General features: G+C 40.7%; 2 protein-coding genes across 2 annotated transcripts in view; one reads left to right on the forward strand and one right to left on the reverse strand.

Moving 5' to 3' along the window:
• LOC134672239 (uncharacterized) overlaps positions 1–22042 on the reverse strand; it is a 26890-nt gene continuing 4848 nt past the window's right edge. The window contains exons 5-28 of the mRNA XM_063530139.1: positions 20466–20588; positions 19290–19545; positions 17968–18134; positions 15454–15638; positions 14258–14405; positions 14082–14195; positions 13904–14050; positions 13744–13872; positions 13550–13696; positions 12958–13089; positions 11862–11998; positions 11155–11181; positions 9534–9698; positions 9236–9455; positions 9026–9175; positions 8812–8965; positions 8606–8781; positions 6152–6295; positions 4924–5680; positions 3999–4279; positions 2697–2869; positions 1626–2072; positions 1321–1405; positions 1–367 (exon numbers count right to left, since the gene is read on the reverse strand). Coding sequence (XP_063386209.1) covers positions 11–367; positions 1321–1405; positions 1626–2072; positions 2697–2869; positions 3999–4279; positions 4924–5680; positions 6152–6295; positions 8606–8781; positions 8812–8965; positions 9026–9175; positions 9236–9455; positions 9534–9698; positions 11155–11181; positions 11862–11998; positions 12958–13089; positions 13550–13696; positions 13744–13872; positions 13904–14050; positions 14082–14195; positions 14258–14405; positions 15454–15638; positions 17968–18134; positions 19290–19545; positions 20466–20588 — 4821 coding nt within the window. The 3' untranslated portion in view covers positions 1–10. The remainder of the gene's footprint in view (positions 368–1320; positions 1406–1625; positions 2073–2696; positions 2870–3998; positions 4280–4923; positions 5681–6151; positions 6296–8605; positions 8782–8811; positions 8966–9025; positions 9176–9235; positions 9456–9533; positions 9699–11154; positions 11182–11861; positions 11999–12957; positions 13090–13549; positions 13697–13743; positions 13873–13903; positions 14051–14081; positions 14196–14257; positions 14406–15453; positions 15639–17967; positions 18135–19289; positions 19546–20465; positions 20589–22042) is intronic.
• The window catches only part of LOC134672103 (bis(5'-nucleosyl)-tetraphosphatase [asymmetrical]), a 19859-nt gene continuing 7284 nt past the window's right edge, over positions 9468–22042 (forward strand). The window contains exon 1 of the mRNA XM_063530015.1: positions 9468–9480. The gene's annotated coding sequence lies outside the window, so the exon portion shown is untranslated. The remainder of the gene's footprint in view (positions 9481–22042) is intronic.

The raw sequence follows: 22042 nt of genomic DNA on the forward strand, positions 1-22042 counted from the left end.
TGTTAGCTTATCAACTGATCATTTGTTCATTAAGCACTAAAAACTCTAACAAGTACAGCATTCGTTCCCTAACATCGTCCAAGGATTTCTCTGGTAGGCTCTCAGAGGCCAGCTGCACGACTTTTTTCTGCTCAATGATTTCCAAAATAGTTTTATCCTTCATCTCTTCTGGGGTCAAGCTCTGCTTCAATACTTCTAGAAGTGTTTTATCTTCGTCTCTTTTCCACTCAGGGGCCTCGGTTTTGACTGTGTGTTCGTCTTCTGACATGATCATCATGGACATTTCGGAATCGGAGTAATTTCGGACTTCGGTTTTGTTTATGGTAAGATTTGGTGTGTCTATCATGTTTTCTGATACAGGCTCCTCCTGAAATATATAATACAAGAATTTTAAATATAAGTTCTAATTCAGGGTGAAATTAATTACAATACGATTAAGGGTGAAAGAAAACAAAAAATGTTTTTTTGAGTACAATATATAATATCATAGGTGTCTTCCCTGTGCCATAAGCAAATTGTATTATATAGTGGAAGAAGTGACTTTAAACAACCCCCATGTAACTCACGAAGTTGTACCTTATTACAATGCGTTAAGGTACATTTTACAGCTCGTGTTTCAATATGACAACAAGCCTTTTAATAAATTATGATTGAAATGCGACCAATGCCCATAGTGGTCCATAGCTGTCTTGCACATGGTCGACATATACACGAATTTAAACTGTCGTGAGCTGTACGCGGCGCGCGGCTCTCGTGAACTGTTAGTGCTTGAAAATAGAAACGCTTTCCAAAACATGTCGCGTGAGCGACTAAAAATACGTGAGCCTGAGCACAGTATGTGAGCCTGAGCACAGGATAAATAATAGTACTGCCGTACAGAAAGGAAACTTCCTACAAAACCGAAGTTTGACAGCGGTTCAGGGTCGAATCATGCTGTCCCTTTCTAATATATGGCACTATCCCTTTCGGCTATTTAGGGTTGTCAAAATTCGAGCCATTGTCTTATCTGTGGTCGTGCACGCAAAAGGGACGTCAAGTTGTGTCAACCCTAATAATTGCTCGAAGCAATGTTGAGCCGAGCGGAGCCGAGTTTGGCCGAAGTCAGGAGTTTCGCACCCCTGACATGAGCTAAACCGCTTACCCCCTTATTCATAAACGCGCTACAAACCTCATTTAGTTAATAATCGTTCGCCTTTGTCTGTCATTTTAACTTATGTATTTGTAAGAAAGGAATAAAACATAATTTAACTAAATCAGGCCCGTAAAATTTTATGAATAAGGGGGTTAGTGTATGATTAATTAAAATTTAAATGTACTTACTGTTTTAATATCACTGCTTTGTATTTCAGTTAATTCTTCGGGATTTTCATTAATTATTAAACTATCATTCCTTGAGTCGTCATCACTGAAACAAAAGTTGTAATTTACGTACAGTTATTCAATATTTAGATAAATTTAGAATTTACAATTTTTTTGTGATGTTAAAATCCACAACAGCTCTTGCAAATTAAACTAAATATTTTACTAATAATTGAATTTTCATTCACTTAAGTATTTGAATTTAATATCACTTTTGTTGCATTCAGACTTCACGTAAATTTTATAATAATGAATTTTTGTAATACCTGGCAGAATGATCAGCTTCATAGTCCATCGCTTGTGATTCAGACTCTTCCACATTCTCTGTGGTTTTATCATTGTCTACCTCCATATTATCTGTACGTTGCTCTAATCTGTGCTCTACATTATCTGTGCTTTGAGCCTTAATGTCTATGGTTTGTGGTGCACTATTCTGTATGTTATCTGTGACTTGCGAGACAGTGCTATCTTCTTCGTCTGAAAGTAATGACACTACAGCTTTTTCTACGTGTGTAGATTGGGGGCCATTATTTTTCGCCATTTTGCTCTTCGATCGTAGAATTCTACTACTCTGTTCAGGGACGGCACTATCTTTCCCTGTATTATTTTTAGTATTATTCGGAGTCGTATTTATTACTATTCGAGAACTTTGCACTGGTGCGCTTTTGTTTTGTTCACGGATCGCCACTTTATTCTGATTCTTTGGATCAAGTCTGTAAATATACAAATATTAAATGTTAATACTGTTACTATAGTAATTATATCAACAACATAATTACATATTCAATTAAAGTGTTATATAACAACATAATTATTTATGAGTAGTAGTATTTTTTGTGTGCGCTACCCACTGCGCTTAAGCTCTGATTTCCTAGGATAGCGGTGCCATCATATAGCGGCCGTCTTCCTACAAAATGCTACGACATCCATATTTAGCAGTATTATTTTGTATAGACGGCCGCTATATGACAGCACTGCTATTCTAGGAAAACAAAGATTTCCCGCTGACTTCATGAAAGAGGTTATTTAAATTTAAAAAAAAAAAAAAAAAAAAAATCCCATAGAAAATGGACCAGCCAAAATGTATGAAACCGCCAAAAATTTTTTCGCGTTTGCGGGTTTGGTCTCATAGTAAAAGTTGCTTAGTATAATCCCAAAACCTCCCTGGCAACGGAAATGCAGTTATTTTTTAGCCATCATGTATAACTATCATATTCCAAATGTACCTGTGTGACCTGTAAAATATTTTTTACCTATAAACTGAACTGGTCACTCACGGGTTAGACCGGTCACTCACGGGTTAATCTGATCACTCACGGGTCAGTCGGGTTACTCACATTGGGTTAGTGTGCGGGAACAGCGAGAATACGTATTCCGCCAGCGACGGGTACCCGTCACACGTGTCAAGGATTCGGGAGCAAATGTCACACGCGTTTCTTCGTTGGACCACTAGAGTGTTGTACACGCATTGCAGGATTTCATATTTACGCTTCCTGCATAGTACTACCTCCTGAAGTAAATACATCAAAAACATGAATCTAGTATACACGGTGTAACATGAGGAAACCGAATAATTTCAACCACGCATTTCTTAGGTCAAAACAAGAAAAAAATTGTAATATGAGTTTAGGTCAATTTCGCTAAAAAAATTTTTTTTTTGTTTTGTTATTTCCACTTTTTGAATGTATTTGTACATAAAAAATAAATGTTATTGGTAAACTTGTCACTTAAAAACGATTTTTAAATTTTTTTTCGTAAAACCTACTTTTTGCAAAGTGTTACTTGTCACTTTTTGACATCTATCAATAAGGATGTTTAGACTACGTCCCATAGCAGCAACATCGCCATCAAAAAGGCGTTTTGCACTATGTAACAGTAAAAACATGTTTTTTTTTTAAATTGGTATTAACTCTGAAAGTACGCGAAGTTTAAAAAAGTTTATAGGACATTTTTGTCTCTAAATATGATCAGGATTACGCTGTTGAAATTATTCGGTTTCGTCATGTTACACCGTGTATAACTGGATCAGGCATGAGGGGTGGGGGGAAATGACCGAACGGGATAGTCTTATGTATCTTTCAGTGGGAATAGCAGCGAACACGCTATTGTTGTTTGTCCTTGTCACAGTCTTACATTTTTTGATTCCCCAGCATTTAATATGGATTATGGTGGCAACAAATAAATTCGACCAATCATAGTGTCGCATTGCGTATGTTTTGTCCCTCACGGAGGCACGCGTGTAGCACATCTATAGGATCCTACCATCTATGATCAAAAATTTATTTATTTTAACACGTGACACTAACCAAGGAAGTCATGTTGCTCGCACATTGACTATTATACAATGTTATATAACATCGTGTGACAGTGACAACATACGTCCGCGTTCGGTATTGATAGTGCTTTATTATGTTGTTCCTGTCACACCATTTTATATATCATTTTATAACAGCCAATGTGAAAGCACTAACTTTCGCCATTTGATTCAATCAAATCAATTTTTATTTTATTTTAATACACGTCTAGCATTTGATTCACAAACTTATATTGGTTATTAATAAATAATGATGATGTTTGACGTGACGACTTGTAAAAGTTATATACTTATTTATTTGAAAAAAAGTCCAATTAATACTTACCTCAACCTTCTTCATCAAGCCCGTAAGGCACTCTTGGTTAAAATAATCCACATAATTCCCAATCTTATCCGCCTGTTCCATCGTCAGAAACCCCAAGAACTCCTTGTAAACATCCACTCCCTCCGTGTCCAGTATTTTCTCGATATTTCTCATGAATGTGTAGATGTCATCAGTGTCAGGGTTGAATTGGGCGATGGTGGTGTATATCTTTTTTTTAACCCATACGCTGCGCGCTACGTTGGAGCGCATTGTTAGTTTGAGTTGGAATGATGTCACGGCAGCTGAAATGTTGGACTTATTTAATATAGTGAAAGCTTTATACTTATTTATTATAAGACCAAAAAGGGTTATTAATTGCAGAAAATTTAGAAAGTCTAAGAAAATTCGATCCATGGAGTTTGACAGCTGAAGTAGATGGCGCTGTACGGTGCCAAGTTTTGTTGTAAATGCATTGTTGGATTAATAAGTCTTAGATATAAGAAAGCTAATAAAGTTTACTTCACCCTCTTCTTGACAACGTATATTGTAAGTTTACATTATATATAATATACAAGAGGGAGTAAAACTATGTATCTTGTAATCTTACAATTATTGTAAGATTACAAGATACATAGTTTTACAATTATTGTAAGATTACAAGATACATAGTTTTACAATTATTGTAAGATTACAAGATACATAGTTTTACAATTATTGTAAGATTACAAGATACATAGTTTTACAATTATTGTAAGATTATAAGATACATAGTTTTACACCCTCTTTTTTTGTAAGTGTATTTTGTTGCTTTATCAGGCGCAAGAGAAGCTGGACTCACGAAAAAAAAAGGGGGACGTTGTAGGCACAATAACTAAAGATTATTTTAAGTATGAAAAAATATGTTGTCCACTAATAAATTCAACCGTAAAAAATATGAAAAACATACCTATCTCCTCCAAACTATACTGCACAGGCACCATAGGTTTCTGGGCCTTGAAACTCAAGCTTTTCTTCAGCATTTTCACCTGACCATCCAACGCGCTCCACGCCAGTGTGTACTTCGCCTTATAACTGTTCACGAGCAACCTCAATTTCTTCGTGGCTCTCGGATACTTCGTACTTTTCTTCTCTTTACACGGACAACCTGGCCTTTTCTTTGGTATTTTTAAGAAGTCCGTTATCAAAGTCTGTTTTAGTTTACTAATCCTTCTTAGTTTTATACAGCAAAGGCAATGGTCACCTATAGGTACTTCTTCAACTAAGTTTTTATTAACAGGAGTCATCGGTATAGACACGGAGACTCTTTTACTCTGTGGCGTCTCGTTGACTTCTGAGGAGCATATAGGAGTTGTTGCGCTGTTAGTGACGTTGGTCGCCACTGGTATTAAGAAGGCTCCGCTAGGAGTGTTTACTACACTGTAGTTGAATATTTGGATTTCGGTTTCGGTGGTTGTTACCGGGGTTATAGTGGTACATGGGGTATTTTGGTCTTGGGTTGGGGCTACTTGGATGTCGAACCTGTCCTGTTTGTTTTGATCGGGCTTGGGGAGGTCGGAGGGTCGGTTGGTGTGGTACTGCTTGGTGAAGTCGATGGGGAGGGGGTTCTTGGGGGGGGCGGCGACGGCGGCGCCGAGCTCCACGGGCACCCCGGCGGGGGCCTGGCCGAAGTGGTGGAGGAAGGTCGTGCGACGGTATCTGGCATCCTGAAAACAAAAAGGACATTCGTTTTTGTGTAATATGATACATCTTCATCATGACATTCATGACGTTTACGCTCCGCTAACACAAGTCAAAAACAATATTTCAAATTGTATTAATTTATAAGTTCTTGTTTATTTTTTTCCTGTCTTGAAAACGATGTTAGAACTACTTCCTAATACTTTTGACTCTAGCATACTTATAGTCCAGTGACAATGCATCCCTATAGTTAGTTTTTTTAGCATTAGAAATAAGGTAAACAATCTTGATGTGTCTTTTAATTGAAAAACACATTTTAAAAATAAGTTACGGCAAATATGTAACAATTATGAATCTAATACAATCATTTATATTCTTCTGCTTTCATAAGTAATAGTTACTGATTTAAAAAAAGCGTTTTTTTAAAAGATCGCTTAAAATAAAATAAAATCATATTAATCTTTTTTGGGGGAAATAAAAACTTGGCAAAAACGTACCATGAACCGCTTGCTGCTCTGCGATAAATGCCGAACCCAAATCCTTGGTATTTCGTTTTCGGGCTGTTCATATAACGTCAAGTTAGGGTTGAACGGCAGCAGTGTGTGTTTCACCGGCGTCACTTCTCGCTTCTCGAAGAATTTCTGGAAGTTTATAAGTACATAAATGTAAATGTATTTTTTTGGAATTGTTGAAAACATGTGTTTTTTGTTCATGTAGATATTGTGTTGTGTGATCTGATAGGTTTTGTAAATATTTGTTTAATATTTTTATATTTTACGTGGCCTCCGCTCTGCGCACCGCGTCGTCGCGTCCTTGCCAGCCGGTAACTGTGAGGTAACCGAGAGCGGGTGGGCGGCACTTTCAAGGGGAGGCAGGGAGTGTCGATACTGTACGTTAGTACTCTTTATTAACCGACTTCCAAATCTCAAAGAAGGAGGTTATCAATTCGGTTGTATGTTTTTTTTTATTTTTTTTTTTATTTTTTTTTATGTTTGTTACTCCATAACTCCGTCATTACTGGACCGATTTTGAAAATTCTTTTTTTGATTGAATGTATATGCATACAGATTGGTCCCTTTTTTGTCAAAATCCAGTTCTGATGATGGAATCCATGAGGAATCGAGGGAACTCCTCAAATCTTAAAGGCATACACATAGTGATTTTTGATTTTTTATCAACGAATCAAGCATATACATCCAAAAAAGTGACATTTGATGAAGTGGAACTGCTGATGATGATCAGAACGGAACTCTTCAACGACGCATAGTTCACGGTTGGCGATTTGTCCTCTTCGTTATGTTTGTTAAGCAAGTTAAGTTTTTAAGCCACATTTTTGTCAAGCTCGAGTTCTGATGATGGGATCCATGAAGAATCAAGGGAACTCCTCAAATCTTAAAGGCATGCGTATAGAGATTTTTGTATTTACATCAGAAAATCAAGCATTTTCATTAAAAACTGTTGCATTTGATGAAGTGGAACTGCTGATGATGATCAGAACAGAACTCTTCAACGACGCATAGTTCACGGTTGGCGATTTGTCCTCGTCGTTATGTTTGTTAAGCAAGTTAAGTTTTTAAGCCACATTTTTGTCAAGCTCGAGTTCTGATGATGGGATCCATGAGGAATCAAGGGAACTCCTCAAATCTTAAAGGCATGCGTATAGAGATTTTTGTATTTACATCATAAAATCAAGCATTTTCATTAAAAACTGTTGCATTTGATGAAGTGGAACTGCTGATGATGATCAGAACAGAACTCTTAAACGACGCATAGTTCACGTTTGGTGATTTTTCCTTTTCGTTATGTTCGTTAAGCAAGTTAAGTTTTTAAGCCACATTTTTGTCAAGCTCGAGTTCTGATGATGAGATCCATAATAAACAACTATGATTACCTACCATAAAATTAATGTAGGTATAAAGTACGATGATGCCAATCTTACTAGCCCCTCCCGCTTAAACCCCCGTACACCGCACGGCATGCGCCATTAAGTGGGTTAGGTTAGGTTTGGACTGCGATCCTCACAGAACCGAACAAGGATTAGGTTAGGTTAGAACTGCGAGCCTTACAGAAACGAAATGCTACTTGAAAAGTGGGTTTGATTAGGTTCGAACTGCGATCCGCACAGAACCGAACTGCTATCTGAGGAGTGGGTTAGGTTAGGCTAGAACTACGACCCTCATGGCTCCTCTTCACGATGGGCCAACGCCGGCCACTCCAAGGGACGCATTTATGCGTTAGAGGGAGCAAGTGATAGTGCATGGCTGCGTCCCTTGGAGTGGCCGGCGTTGCTAGTAAAAAAGTGGGTGGTTTTACCTCCTTTTCTACATAGTGTACCATCTACAATAATCTTTCATCGGCCCCCATGGAAGACGGTTTTTTTTTCTTAAAAATTATTATACTGTGGTGCCACTGACGCCACGGGGGTAAAATTTAGTTTTGTGAATAAATAATGCTAACCTTAAAAGTGGGGTGTTATTCAGTAGATTTTCATCAAAAAACGGTCAACGTCAAATACCGTCTTTGGCGTCGTTGTCACGATTTTGCGTTGACGTCAATTGCCGTCTGTGGCGTTCAAAAGGTTAAATAAGAAAAAAAATACTATCACCTCAAATTCCTCTTCTTTCTCTTGTTTATCAGTGTTATTTCATGTTAGGATTGTCTTTGTTATTATTGCTACCTATTTATTACCGACATTAATAACTTACACTATTATTAATATTGAGGAGTTCAGGATTCTCTAACAGAAAAAAAACTCCCTGTTTTCGGGGTTGGAGGGTTTTATGAATTTTTTTATTTATCATTCTTCTTAGGCTAGGTCATTTATTTGAATTTTATTGTTATTTAAATGCAAACCCTAGTCTACATACTAAATATCGGCTTTCTACGTCTTCAGAAAGTTCCTAATAATATTGATGATCGTCAGTGAGTCAGTAGCAAAATACAATACTTACAATGATAGGATTGTCCTTATTATCCTTCCTAAACTGCCTGACGTGTCGTATATGAGCCAGCAGCCCCTTCGGCTTGATCCAGGGGAACATGTGCTTGCAGACCAGTTGTAGCGTGGCGATGAGACCGGCGCGGTGCACGGAGTTAGTGGGCTGGATGTTGAATAAGGTAGGGTTGTCTTCAGTGAGTCAGTAGCGAAATACAATACTTACAATGATAGGATTGTCCTTATTATCCTTCCTAAACTGCCTGACGTGTCGTATATGAGCCAGCAGCCCCTTGGGCTTGATCCAGGGGAACATGTGCTTGCAGACCAGTTGTAGCGTGGCGATGAGACCGGCGCGGTGCACGGAGTTAGTGGGCTGGATGTTGAATAAGGTAGGGTTGTCTTCAGTGAGTCAGTAGCGAAATACAATACTTACAATGATAGGATTGTCCTTATTATCCTTCCTAAACTGCCTGACGTGTCGTATATGAGCCAGCAGCCCCTTGGGCTTGATCCAGGGGAACATGTGCTTGCAGACCAGTTGTAGCGTGGCGATGAGACCGGCGCGGTGCACGGAGTTAGTGGGCTGGATGTTGAATAAGGTAGGGTTGTCTTCAGTGAGTCAGTAGCGAAATACAATACTTACAATGATAGGATTGTCCTTATTATCCTTCCTAAACTGCCTGACGTGTCGTATATGAGCCAGCAGCCCCTTGGGCTTGATCCAGGGGAACATGTGCTTGCAGACCAGTTGTAGCGTGGCGATGAGACCGGCGCGGTGCACGGAGTTAGTGGGCTGGATGTTGAATAAATCGGGGTTGTCTTCTACGTATTGCCAGAATTGGTCCATGCCGAGGGTTAGCAGTCTGGAAAATTTGTTGAAAATATACTGTTAAACAGCTCAAAAACGATTCTTTTTGTTGTTAAAGTTTATCTCAACTTACTCATCTTCGCAGCGTAGGTACCCGAACTTCCTGAAGACGTCCGAACGGAAGGGCAAGGGCGGCAGCAGATGAGGGTACAGGAACACGGGACTGTTGGACACCACGTTCATGAATGTTTTCGGGAAGTCCCCCACGTACAAATTGTTCTGGGCGGCGCGGCGACGACTGAAAAAAATATGGTAATAATTACACTGTACTGAAAATCAGATGGGCAGGCGGAGACACCAGGCTAGATAGAATTAAAAATGAACATGTTAAAGGCAGTTTTACAGTCACGCCAATCCCAGACAAACTCCACTAAAGCTAACTCCGATGGTACGGGCATGTAATGCGTCGGGAAAAAGATCATCCAGTAAAAATTGCTCTTTAAATTGACATAGGCAAACCAAGGCTCGGAACCGGTTGTTTCTTCATACAAAAAATACCGGTAAAATTACGTTCTTTTTCGTTCTTTGGTTTATTATTTAATTTTTAACGGGACAATCTAATAATATGAAGTTGCTTCCTAAATACATGATTCAGTCCTATGTAAAGAGCATAAAATGATTAAAAATATTGGGCTGTTTCGGGGTTTTGAAAAAAACCGGTTCCGAGCCTTGAGGCAAACAACTATCAGGACGCCCAAAAGCCACCTGGTGGAGAAACCTGGAGAAACAGTCGCTAAAAATACCAGCAACTACTATATGACAGACGGCTCGATTCGGGAAATGAATTAGACACTCATTAGATATGAAATAGTAAAGATATGTGACGTCCCACTGCAAAAGGTACCGTACAGGTAGGATTCGGAAAATTAATTAGAGATTCACTAGATATTAAATAAATAGTGAATGTAACGTTCTAGGTACCCTGTGGCGACCGCCGCTTACGTCGCAAAGCGCTGCAATAATATTGGAGCGGCGTTAATAATAGCGTAAGCGCCAACCGCCAAAAGGTACCTTTAACCGTGGGACGTCACATATCTTTACTATTACACCAGAAGACCGGCTACACGCTGAGGGTGTTCCAGCTTCGATCGCGCCATTACGTGCACTTCAACTCTTTTGTGGTGCGCGTGCCGCGACCGCTGCAGGGGACCATAGAGTGCACCGACTTCTGGCCGAAAGGTGTCGTGTTTCGGAGGTTCCGGGGCAAACTGCCGAATCCGACACAAGATCAGCCGATGCAACGAAGCCACGCAGTTTTGTCGACTAAATAGTGTTTAGTTTTAAGTTTATAAAATACATTATGTATGTTAGTCTGTAAGGTATTTGTAATATGGGCCTTGTTGCCTGAATTAAATTTCTAAATAAAATAAAAAATATCGTATCTAGTTAATCTCTAATTCATTTCCCGAATCGCGCCGAGAGCCAAATGGCGGAAGCATATTCAGAGGGCCGACTTCAAATAAAACGGGAAGAAGCACGGAAACGAAAAGTAATAATTTCACTGTACAGTCAAGTGTAAAAATATGGGTGCATATAACTTACTCAAAAATATGTCCCATAGTTCTTAATTCGCTGACATAAAAGCTATGGGGCATATATTTGAGTATGTGTGCACCCATATTTTTACACGAATTTGCTTGCAGACACCGAATTTTATTTCGAACTATTTAAAGTTAGTCAAAAAATTAACTTACGATCTTTCTATCTGCTTCTGGACGAACCTGAAATAAAAAGAAATGATATAAACTTATTTTATTCAGTTTTGCTCAGGGTGGTATTCCCCCACATATGTCGACGCGGAATTGGCAAAATCCGACAGGAAAAAGCTTTGATTGCGCAATAAGAGCGAAAGTCGTCGTTCCGCCGCGTCGATATATCTGGGAAGACCCTAACTCTTTCATTCCGCCAAATGTGAGACAAAATACACATTGGACAAAGAAATTGGACAGGTGGAATACCACCCTTAAATTTGAAAAAATCTAAATTTTGTGTGTTGTGCGAGACTTACGAGAACTTTGGCACAATAAAGCCTAGATCCCAATAAGGCCTATAGTTCGTTTTTTTTAGCATTAGAAAGAACTTCGCAGAAGTAAGCTTGTGGTTCCAAATCCGGCACTTTTAGCGGTAATAATTTGAAGTAAATTATATGTATTGACCATGCTACATTAGATAATTCAATAATAATTAACAATTAAAGAGCCTGATAAAAACTGCACGCTTGCTTCTGTGGAGTTCTTTCTAATGCTAAAAAAACGAACTATAGTTTACTCTCTGGGTTGGAAGGTCAGATGGCAGTCGCTTTCGTAAAAACTAGTGCATAGGCCCATTCTTGGGATTCGTTGTCAAGTAGACCCCTTAAGATTAATGGATCCCCCGTTACTTACAAAATAAAGGTACTTACGCAATCATTTCCATATTTTCCGGGGTGTCAGCCGAGACGGACGTTTCCCAGCTCCGCACTAAGTCTACAGCGGGCTTCAGATTGCAGACGTTGGCCACGGATTCCGGGTTGTCCTCCACCATTTTATAAAAGGTTTCCTGGTTGACATAAATAAATCAATAAGTTTATATGGCAAAAATTTCATTTTTGGCACAAGCTTTTATCGCTGACTGTACTTTTCTTACGACAGATAATTAATACTCATCGAGACAATTGTAAAAACCCCTAACACTATTAGGTTGCGTTATTTCATCACAGAGTTCCTATGGCCACCTCCTGTCTCCATCATCAGATCAGCTCGATGGTACCATAATATTGCATTGTCATCCGATTTATACATGCATGCAAAATTTCAGCTCTATCGGAAACCGGGAAGTGGATCAAATTTAACTTGCAAGATTTGATTACAGACCGACCAACAGACAGACAACGGTCAGGTGAAAGTAAATAAAAGCTTGTAAAAAAAGCCTTTTTATTCCGTAACAACTTTGACCGGTCATTATCACCAAAGGCTTTAGGCACGAAAAAAGAAAATTGGTATGTCTTTAGTGGCCTTTCTCTCGCTCGAATATGTAAGAGCGATAGAGATGCAGATAACGAAATTACGATATACAGTCAGTATCAAAGTGATGGCCGAAGTAGCCAAAATTTTTCTTAACACACCTTTGGTACCGTAGAAATAAGGATGTGTAATTTTGCCCCTTTAGCCGTCACTATGTACTCGTATTTGAGGCCGATTGAACCACTGCTGGGCACAGGCATTTTGTTATACAAGAGGGATTTTACATTTTTAACCTTTCATTAGTGTGTAGTGGTCAAAAATAGTTGTAGTTCGGGTAAAACTATTAACCCCTTACCACATACAATGCCATATATGTTATATTCAACTCTATTGACAGCTATTAAAGTTCAAATTTAAACAAATATTTCTTATTACATGTAGTAAGGTGTTAAAAGCTGTCGCTAGATAACATAGATAAGTCATAGATGCTGCTTAAATCATCTGTAAAGATGCACAAGGCCTAATGAAGGTGTTAAAAACTTGTTACACACTCACCAAATTCTCTTTATAGGTGGGTGCAAGCGCCCAGTGCACGGGATGCACGAACAGCTGCAGGAAATTGGAGGCGCATAGTTGCACGTGCTGCCGCAGCTGCTGCTGGTATATCGCTATTTGTTCGGGTAATACCTGGAAAATATATATAAATTTATAAGAGAATTTCTGGAGATTTTATTTTGGGTGTACGGAACCCTCGGTGGGCGTTTCCGACTCGCACTTGGCCGGTTTTTTTTCTTATTCTTACAAGTATTCTCGCGGAGCCCCAACAGAGGCTTTGCGGAGCCCTAAGACTAGAAGAATCCTATAGTTCGTTTTTTTAGCATTAGAAATAAGGTAAACAATCTTGCTGTGTCTTATAATTGAAAAACATATTTTAAAAATAAGTTGCGGCAAATATGTAACAATTATGAATCTAATACGATCATTTATATTCTTCTGCTTTCATAAGTAATAGTTACTGATTTTTAAAAAGCGTTTTTCAATTAAAAGACATGTCAAAATCGCTTATATTCTTTTAAGTTCTTTCTAATGCTAAAAAAACGAACTATAGAAGAATCTTACGTAAGTAGTCCTAAAAGTATGTGGTTACCTTGACGCCCTGTTCGACTTGCACGACGACGGTCTGGGTGCTGACGAGGAGGTTCTGCAGCGGGGCGGGAGGGACGGGCGGCCCGGCGGCGCCCGGGACCGCGTTGAGCCCGTGCTCCACCACCGATATCGTCACTGCCGTTGGAACCTAGTATCATGCTACAAGTATGTGGTTACCTTGACGCCCTGTTCGACTTGCACGACGACGGTCTGGGTGCTGACGAGCAGGCTCTGCAGCGGGGCGGGAGGGACGGGCGGCCCGGCGGCGCCCGGGACCGCGTTGAGTCCGTGCTCCACCACCGATATCGTCGCTGCCGTTGGAACCTAGTATCATCGGCTACAAGTATGTGGTTACCTTGACGCCCTGTTCGACTTGCACGACGACGGTCTGGGTGCTGACGAGCAGGCTCTGCAGCGGGGCGGGAGGGACGGTCGGCCCGGCGGCGCCCGGGACCGCGTTGAGTCCGTGCTCCACCACCGATATCGTCGCTGCCGTTGGAACCTAGTATCATCGGCTACAAGTATGTGGTTACCTTGACGCCCTGTTCGACTTGCACGACGACGGTCTGGGTGCTGACGAGCAGGCTCTGCAGCGGGGCGGGAGGGACGGTCGGCCCGGCGGCGCCCGGGACCGCGTTGAGCCCGTGCTCCACCACCGATATCGTCACTGCCGTTGGAACCTAGTATCATGCTACAAGTATGTGGTTACCTTGACGCCCTGTTCGACTTGCACGACGACGGTCTGGGTGCTGACGAGGAGGTTCTGCAGCGGGGCGGGAGGGACGGGCGGCCCGGCGGCGCCCGGGACCGCGTTGAGCCCGTGCTCCACCACCGATATCGTCACTTCCGTTGGAGGCCTAACATGACAAGTTAAGCTGATTACTTTCATATTTGATCATGTTTTTTAGGGTTCCGTATCTCAAAAGGAAAAACGAAATCCTTATAGGATCACTCGTGCGTCTGTGTGTCGTGTAAAAAGATCTTAGAATTAACCAGGATGATATTCTAATCACTAGCTATACTCTGCGTAGTGATTTTATAGGTCATACTGAAAAACTTTTAGTATGGGACCAATGCCAAAATCGCAAAAAAATAATTTAACTGTTTCATACGGCTGATGCCGCTGATTTCTATAGGCTAGTGATTAAAATTTCATCCTGTATATATCTCAGAAGAATAAAAGAAACAAGCGATACTCTTAATTGATTTTTGGTGAACCTTATGTCTTATTAGGGTTCCGTACCCAAAGGGTAAAACGGGACCCTATTACTAAGGCTCCGCTGTCCGTCCGTCCGTCCGTCCGTCCGTCCGTCCGTCTGTCACCAGGCTGTATCTCACGAACCGTGATAGCTAGACAGTTGAAATTTTCACAGATGATGTTGCCCCTATAACAACAAATACTAAAAACAGAATAAAATAAAGATTTAAGTGGGGCTCCCATACAGCAAACGTGATTTTTGACCAAAGTTAAGCAACGTCGGACGTGGTCAGTACTTGGATGGGTGACCGTTTTTTTTTTTTGCATTTTTTTCCGTTTTTTTTTTGCTTTATGGTACGGAACCCATCGTGCGCGAGTCCGACTCGCACTTGCCCGGTTTTTTGGTGAACCTTATGTCTTATTTTAATTTTCAACAAGCAGAAACGTCTGCGACCGATGCTATTAAGCTTGGAATATATTTAAAAGTGGAAAAATTACTGTGTTGGGTGAGACTTGAAATCACGGCCTCTGGATCGATACTCCATGCGCCCTGCCATCTGAGCCACCAAGACCTCATCCATAGCCAGCAAATCTTTCCACCATATTATGGGCTACCCAAGCGACATCTACCGTAAGAGTGTTACACTTCTTAAACCTTACCTTATGTCTTCTCACTCAATAAGGTTTACTATGGTTCAAATACTTACGGGGGCCGAGGAGCTTTATTCTTCTCTGTATTTTCCTTCTCACTCTCCTGGCATTCGTTGTCGGTGAGCACCTCACTCTTTCCAATGGATAGCCGCTTCTCTTTCCCTATCGTATGGACCAGGGCCGGGGTTTGTGGCGTTTCTTCTTCGGATGACGGTTCTTGTTTGCAACTTGTTGACGATTGCTAAAAAACAAGAAATAGGTCGATTAAGTAAAAAAAAAACAAGAAATAAAACGTAACAAATATAAGGGCCTCGGTAGACAGTACCATTTTGAATCATTTGGAGTTGAAACTCTAGGTCCATGGGGTCCCAGCGCGCATAAGTTGTTCGCAGAAATCGCGAAGCGTCTGGTTGACGTAACTGGTGACCGAAGAACTGGTGGCTACTTCGCTCAACGTATTAGCATTGCGATAAAGCGAGGAAATGCCGCCAGCATCTTTGGCACAATAACTCAAGGGCCTAGTAATTAATTTCTTTTAGCAATACCACTGTATATATCTTGCTTGTAAATAAATGCAGCATTAAAAACACCGAAAAGTATGAAATCCATTTATGAATGAATAGGGTTTCTGGTTTCTCGACCTTTTTAATTTCTCGAGGCACGGGAATTCTCGTCCAAGATTTCTCGAGTTTCTCGAGTATCTCGAGAAATTTTGAAAGCTCCAAAAACACCGTGTTATTTAATTTTTATTACTTTTTTTACAAATCAGACTCGTAGGAATCGTAGGTGACATCAATAATCAAACATATGGTACATTTTAGTCACCATAAAATTGCACTTAATAATCAAAAATACAACAACAAAAAAAAACTATAGGTGCAGGCGTGCGCACCGGCGATGTGTTATGCTATAGTGTATTTCTTTAGGTATTCAACAAAATGTAAACAAACCACAGTATGTTTTTTTATTAGGCAGCAATATTCAAGTCAATAAATTTAACTCGATGTGACAAAATTTACAGAAGTTACGTAGTAAACGTAATGTTAATTACTCGTACTTACTCAAGTACTCAACGTAGCAATAAAGCTGCTAAAATTGTAATATTTTGCTAATATTAATATATCGGGATGATTTGATTTATCAATAGTAATTTCGTTTTGTAATATTTGTTATTACACTTATTACATGGTCCTATAATTCGTTACAAAATTTTTTAAAGCGTTTTTCAATAAAAAGACACTACATGAATGTCATGAATCATGATAGTTCAAAAGTTTCAAAACATGAAAATCGGTTAAAGCTAGAACGATAGGGGACGGATCAAGATAGTTTTTAATTTTTTGTTTGGTAATAATAAATGTTTTAAGTAGGTTCCTACCTGAAAATGTAAAAAAAAAAACATTGTTCATATTTATTTAACTACCTAAAGAAATGCATTATTGACACATCATGTGTTATACGCGTGTTTTCTTTTTACTTATCACAAGAGATTTATTTCTCGAGTTCTCGAGGCATTGAATATTTTTTTCCCGTCTCGACTTAGGAACAATTTCTCGAGATTTCTCGCCTCGGGAATTCTCGAGCAGAAACCCTATGAATGAATTAATGAAAACATTTATTTTCAGGCAACTATTGGCCCATAGATAAATACCTTAAAACTAGCATACATATTATTACAAAATATATCTTAAAACTAAAAACACAATTATGGCTGCGATGCAGCCAACATGTCAACATGTCTATTCTTGAGATTAGGTTGCGTACAAGCGGAACGATGGCTTATTCTTTAGGATGCACCTATTGCGCCTGAGAAAAATTAAAAACATTTCTTCTTCCTCGCGTCGTCCCGACATTTTTACCACGGCTCATGGGAGCCTGCGGTCCGATTGACAACTACTCCCAAAAATTGACGAAGGCACTAGTTTTAGCGAAAGCCATCTGACCTTCCAACCCAGAGGGGAAACTAAGACCTTAATGGGATTAGTCCGGTTTCCTCACGATGTTTTCCTTCACCTAAAACCAACTGGTAAATATCAGAATGATATTTCGTACATAAGTTCTGAAAAACTCATTGGTGCGAGCCGGGATTTGAACCTCCGGATTGAAAGTCGCAAGCTCTTACCGCTACGCCACCAGCGCTCTATAGTTATTTTTTTTAGCATTAGAAAGAAGGTAAGCGATTTTGATATGTCTTTTAAACTTCTTCTTCCTCGCGTTATCCCGGCATTTCGCCACGGCTCGTGAGAGCCTGGGGTCCGCTTGACAAGTAATCCCATGATTGGACGTAGGCACTAGTTTTTACGAAAGCGACTGCCATCTGACCTTCCAACCCAGAGGGTAAACTAGGCCTTATTGGGAACACATACATGTCTTTTAAACTATTACTTACATATGAAAGCAGAAGAATATAAATGACCGTACTAGATACATAAATTGTTACATATTTGCCGTGACTTATTTTTAAAACGAGTTTTTCAATTGAAAGACACCAAGATTGTTTACCTTTTTTCTAGTGCTATAAAACTAACTCTAAAAAAAAACATTCATGAAGTTGAAGTGTAGGTACTTACATTAAGTTCAGTCCCGTTATTTTTCCCTGTTTCGCTGACCAGTTTACCGCCCAGTTCATCGCCCAAGCCCTCATCAGGCATAACGTTAAATAGTTCCGTGACTAGATCGTTCAATTCCTTCTTCGATATCGTCATTATGTTCTCTAGGCCTTCCTCGTCTTCGTCATCTGCAAATTTTGACAAAACTAAATTATTTGCGTGCGGTAATGAGCTATTTGTGCCGATATTTTTTTTAATTTATTTACACAAATGATTTAAGAGGGGAGTTTTGTATAGTCACAGAATAAATAGTACTAGGTGCAGAAGGTTCACTGTGTAACAAAACTCGGATATTACGACAAATATGACCGCAAGCAGCGTTGTGAAACTCCTGACTTCGGCCAAACTCGGCTCCACTCGGCTCAGCATTGCTCCGAGTAATTATTAGGGTTGGCGTCACTTGACTTCCTATTGCGTGCACGATCACAGATAAGATAATCACTTGAATTTTGATATTAGAAATGGATAGCATGATTCGACCCTGAACCGCTGTCAAACTTCGGTTCTGTAGGAATTTTCCTTTCTGTACGGCAGTATTATTATTTATTCTGTATCGCAAGGCGGCGCAAGCGCGAGCAGGCGTGCGTTCCTTAGCGGCAACTACTACTAGCTGCTAGACACCAAAACTGGTGCATGTACAGTCAAAGAATTTAATTTACTACCCATTTTGTACTTTGTCACAGTGACAACCGTATGAGGTCTCTAGCGGCTTTCATATTGATTGTCACTGTGACAAAGTACGAAATGGGTCGGAAATTAAATTCTTTGACTTTACTTGAGCGACGCGATGAAATCGTGGAGTGAGCCACTCCTGGTATAGTTGTGCATGTACTTACCAGGGATGTTGCGAATATTCGCATCCGCATCCGCATCCGCGGAACATCCGCATTAGTTTGAACATCCGCATCTGCATCCGCATCAGCATAAAATCGATGCGGAGCATCCGCATGATGCGGATGTCGACCAAGTCGGTAACAGGCACGTATTAGCGGCGGCGCCGCCGGCGTAAGTGCTAGGTAATTTCGTCATTATATATAACGAAATCGTCTAGATCCCGAAAAGTCGGCCAAGTTACTGTTTATTAAATAAAACGCACCACCATTCCTGCTCAAATACTAAACGTTTTTTTTAAAATAAAAAGTGCTAAAAATGTAAAAATTGACGTTTTTTAAGTACCAAATCTTGACATCCGCATCCGCATCCGCGGATGTGAGGCTTTAAATATCCGCATCCGCATCCGCGGATGTCAAAAAATCTGCATCCGCAACATCCCTGGTACTTACGGGCATCAGGATCCTGCGCCACATTATATTCAGGATCATCATCATCATCCTGCGCCTCGGTTTCAGGGTTGAGGCATATCTGCAGGAACTCCGTCCAGACGTCATCAGCGGCCGGCATGGGGAGCTCGTCGGGGGGCACGAAGGAGCCCTCGATGTGGTCGATGGGCACGGAGGACAGGGAGAGTTTGGAGCGAGTCCGGAGGGCGATTGTGGCTTCTTCGTCCATGTCGAGTTTGCGGCGGGGTGTTGAAATCTCCTGAATGCGAAATGAAAATGAACCTTATTCATAAACGTTTACTAAAGTTGACAAGCCGATAATAATCGTATGTCCCTTTCCATCATACCAATACGTCGGAAAGGGACAAACGTTTATTATTGGCTTGTTAACTTTAGCAAACGTTTATGAATAAGGGGGTAAGTTTTTTGTCAAAAAAATATTATTGGTAAGACAAGTTTTTGTCGCTGACTGTAGTTATTATTGCTATTCTTTCAACACGACGTACATTGCGTCTTTTCAAAACGACGCACAAACACACAAACATACAGACGCGGCAGGGGACTTTGTTTTATAAGGTGTAGTGATCTAGTCAGACACATTAATAAAATTACAACAAGTTTATACCCCGTTTCTTTCTGCCAACGCGATATCGCGTCCGCGGAACTCGAAGAGTTAAATTAACACTTTACCAGGCTAAGGGATATAGATTTCCCACATAGAGCACATGTGTTCTATTTTCGATCAGTCTAGTTCTAGATTCGATTGTCATTTTTAGGGTTCCGTACCCAAAGGGTAAAACGGGATCCTATTACTAAGACTTCGCTGTCCGTCCGTCCGTCCGTCTGTCACCAGGCTGTATCTCACGAACCGTCATAGCTGACAATTTTAATTTTCACAGATGATGTATTTCTGTTGCCGCTATAACAACAAATACTAAAAACAGAATAAAATAAAGATTTAAGTGGGACTCCCATACGACAAACGTGATTTTTGACTGAAGTTAAGCAACGTCGGGCGGGGTCAGTACTTGGATGGGTGACCGTTTTTTTTTGCCTTTTTTTTTGCATTATGGTACGGATCTACGGATTCCTTCGTGCGCGAGTCCGACTCGCACTTGCCCGGTTTTTTGAACTATCAGCCTGGTAAAGGGTTAAAGTTAAATAAACTAAACGGCATACCTGTGGTACTTTAAAGGGTCCGTCTTTGACGATCCTGGGGCTAGCGGTCCGGCGCGGCGTGGCCGGCGTGCGGGGCTGCGAGTCAAGGTCGCTGCACGACTCCAGAGTATGGTCATCGTCACTCTGAAAAAAATCCAACAAGGATTGTTTAAATTGATCAAATTTTCTTCAAATAAGTGTGTTGTTAGTTGTTAACAAGATGGTCCAGGGATATCATAGCCACAGCCGGAGAAAATTGGCTAATCAAGGCTAAAGACAGAGAAAGGTGGAAAGATATGGAGGAGGCCTATACCCGACAGGGGTCCTTAATATATTAAAAATTACAACAAAATAATTAGAAACCTTTACTACGAAAAACTATTTAAGGAAAAATAAAGGCTTAAATAAAAAAAAAATAAGTGTGTTAGAATATGTTGAGGAAAACCGGCCAAGAGCGAGTCCAAGTTTTGTCTTATTTAACAGACCATGGCGAAATGAGCCCAATTTTTTACCCGACTACGGCAACGCAAAAGGAGGGTTATGATTTTGACCGGTATGTATGTGGGTATGTATGTATGTATGTTCATCTGTTCCCTCATAACTTCTAAAGTACTTATTATAATTTAACAAACGATGTGTCATTCGAATCGTCTTAATCGTCCGCTGGTTATAGGCTATATGGCGTCACAAAAAAATGAACACGGCGCCCTCTAGAGGTCATAAAGTCACGAACCAAAAAAATAAAATTAAGTAATGATGACGTGTTATACATCATTTTAAAGAGCTCAATTAGCACATTTCAAATATATAAATATTGTTAGCTTTTGCACCCGGCTTTGCTTGCATGCACCATATAAAACATTAATTTATCGGTTAGGTAATTCGAACTATGAATCTACAAGCGCTCTGGATTCTATCCGCGTGTTACGCGACTACGGCGATACAAGAAGGTTTTTGCAAAAGAAATTTGTTTGGCCGCTATAGTACATGGTGTTTTTTTAATGTCCGGCAACATTTTATAACGTGAATAGGTATAGAAGTCCTGACCAGCCAAAATGTATGAAACAGTAAATTTTTTTACAAGATACGTACGCGTTCCGAAGACGGGCGCCTTCGGCGCCCTCATACTAAAAGTGTCGGGCGTAGCCCGACGTACGCGTTCCAAAGCCGGGCGCCTTGAAGGCGCCCTCATACTAAAAGAGTCGGGCGTAGCCCGACGTACGCGTTCCAATGCCGGGCGCCTTCGGCGCCCTCATACTAAAAGTGTCGGGCGTAGCCCGACGTACGCGTTCCAAAGCCGGGCGCCTTCGGCGCCCTCATACTAAAAGTGTCGGGCGTAGCCCGACGTATGCGTTCCAAAGTCTGGCGCCTTCGGCGCCCTCATACTAAAAGTGTCGGGCGTAGCCCGACGTACGCGTTCCAAAGCCGGGCGCCTTCGGCGCCCTCATACTAAAAGTGTCGGGCGTAGCCCGACGTATGCGTTCCAATGCTGGGCGCCGAAGGCGCCCTCATACTAAAAGTGTCGGGCGTAGCCCGACGTGCGCGTTCCAATGCCGGGCGCCTTCGGCGCCCTCATACTAAAAGAGTCGGGCGGAGCC

The sequence above is a fragment of the Cydia fagiglandana genome, chromosome 16, assembly GCF_963556715.1.
Source record: "Cydia fagiglandana chromosome 16, ilCydFagi1.1, whole genome shotgun sequence".
In the NCBI taxonomy this organism is placed as follows: Eukaryota; Metazoa; Arthropoda; class Insecta; order Lepidoptera; family Tortricidae; genus Cydia; species Cydia fagiglandana.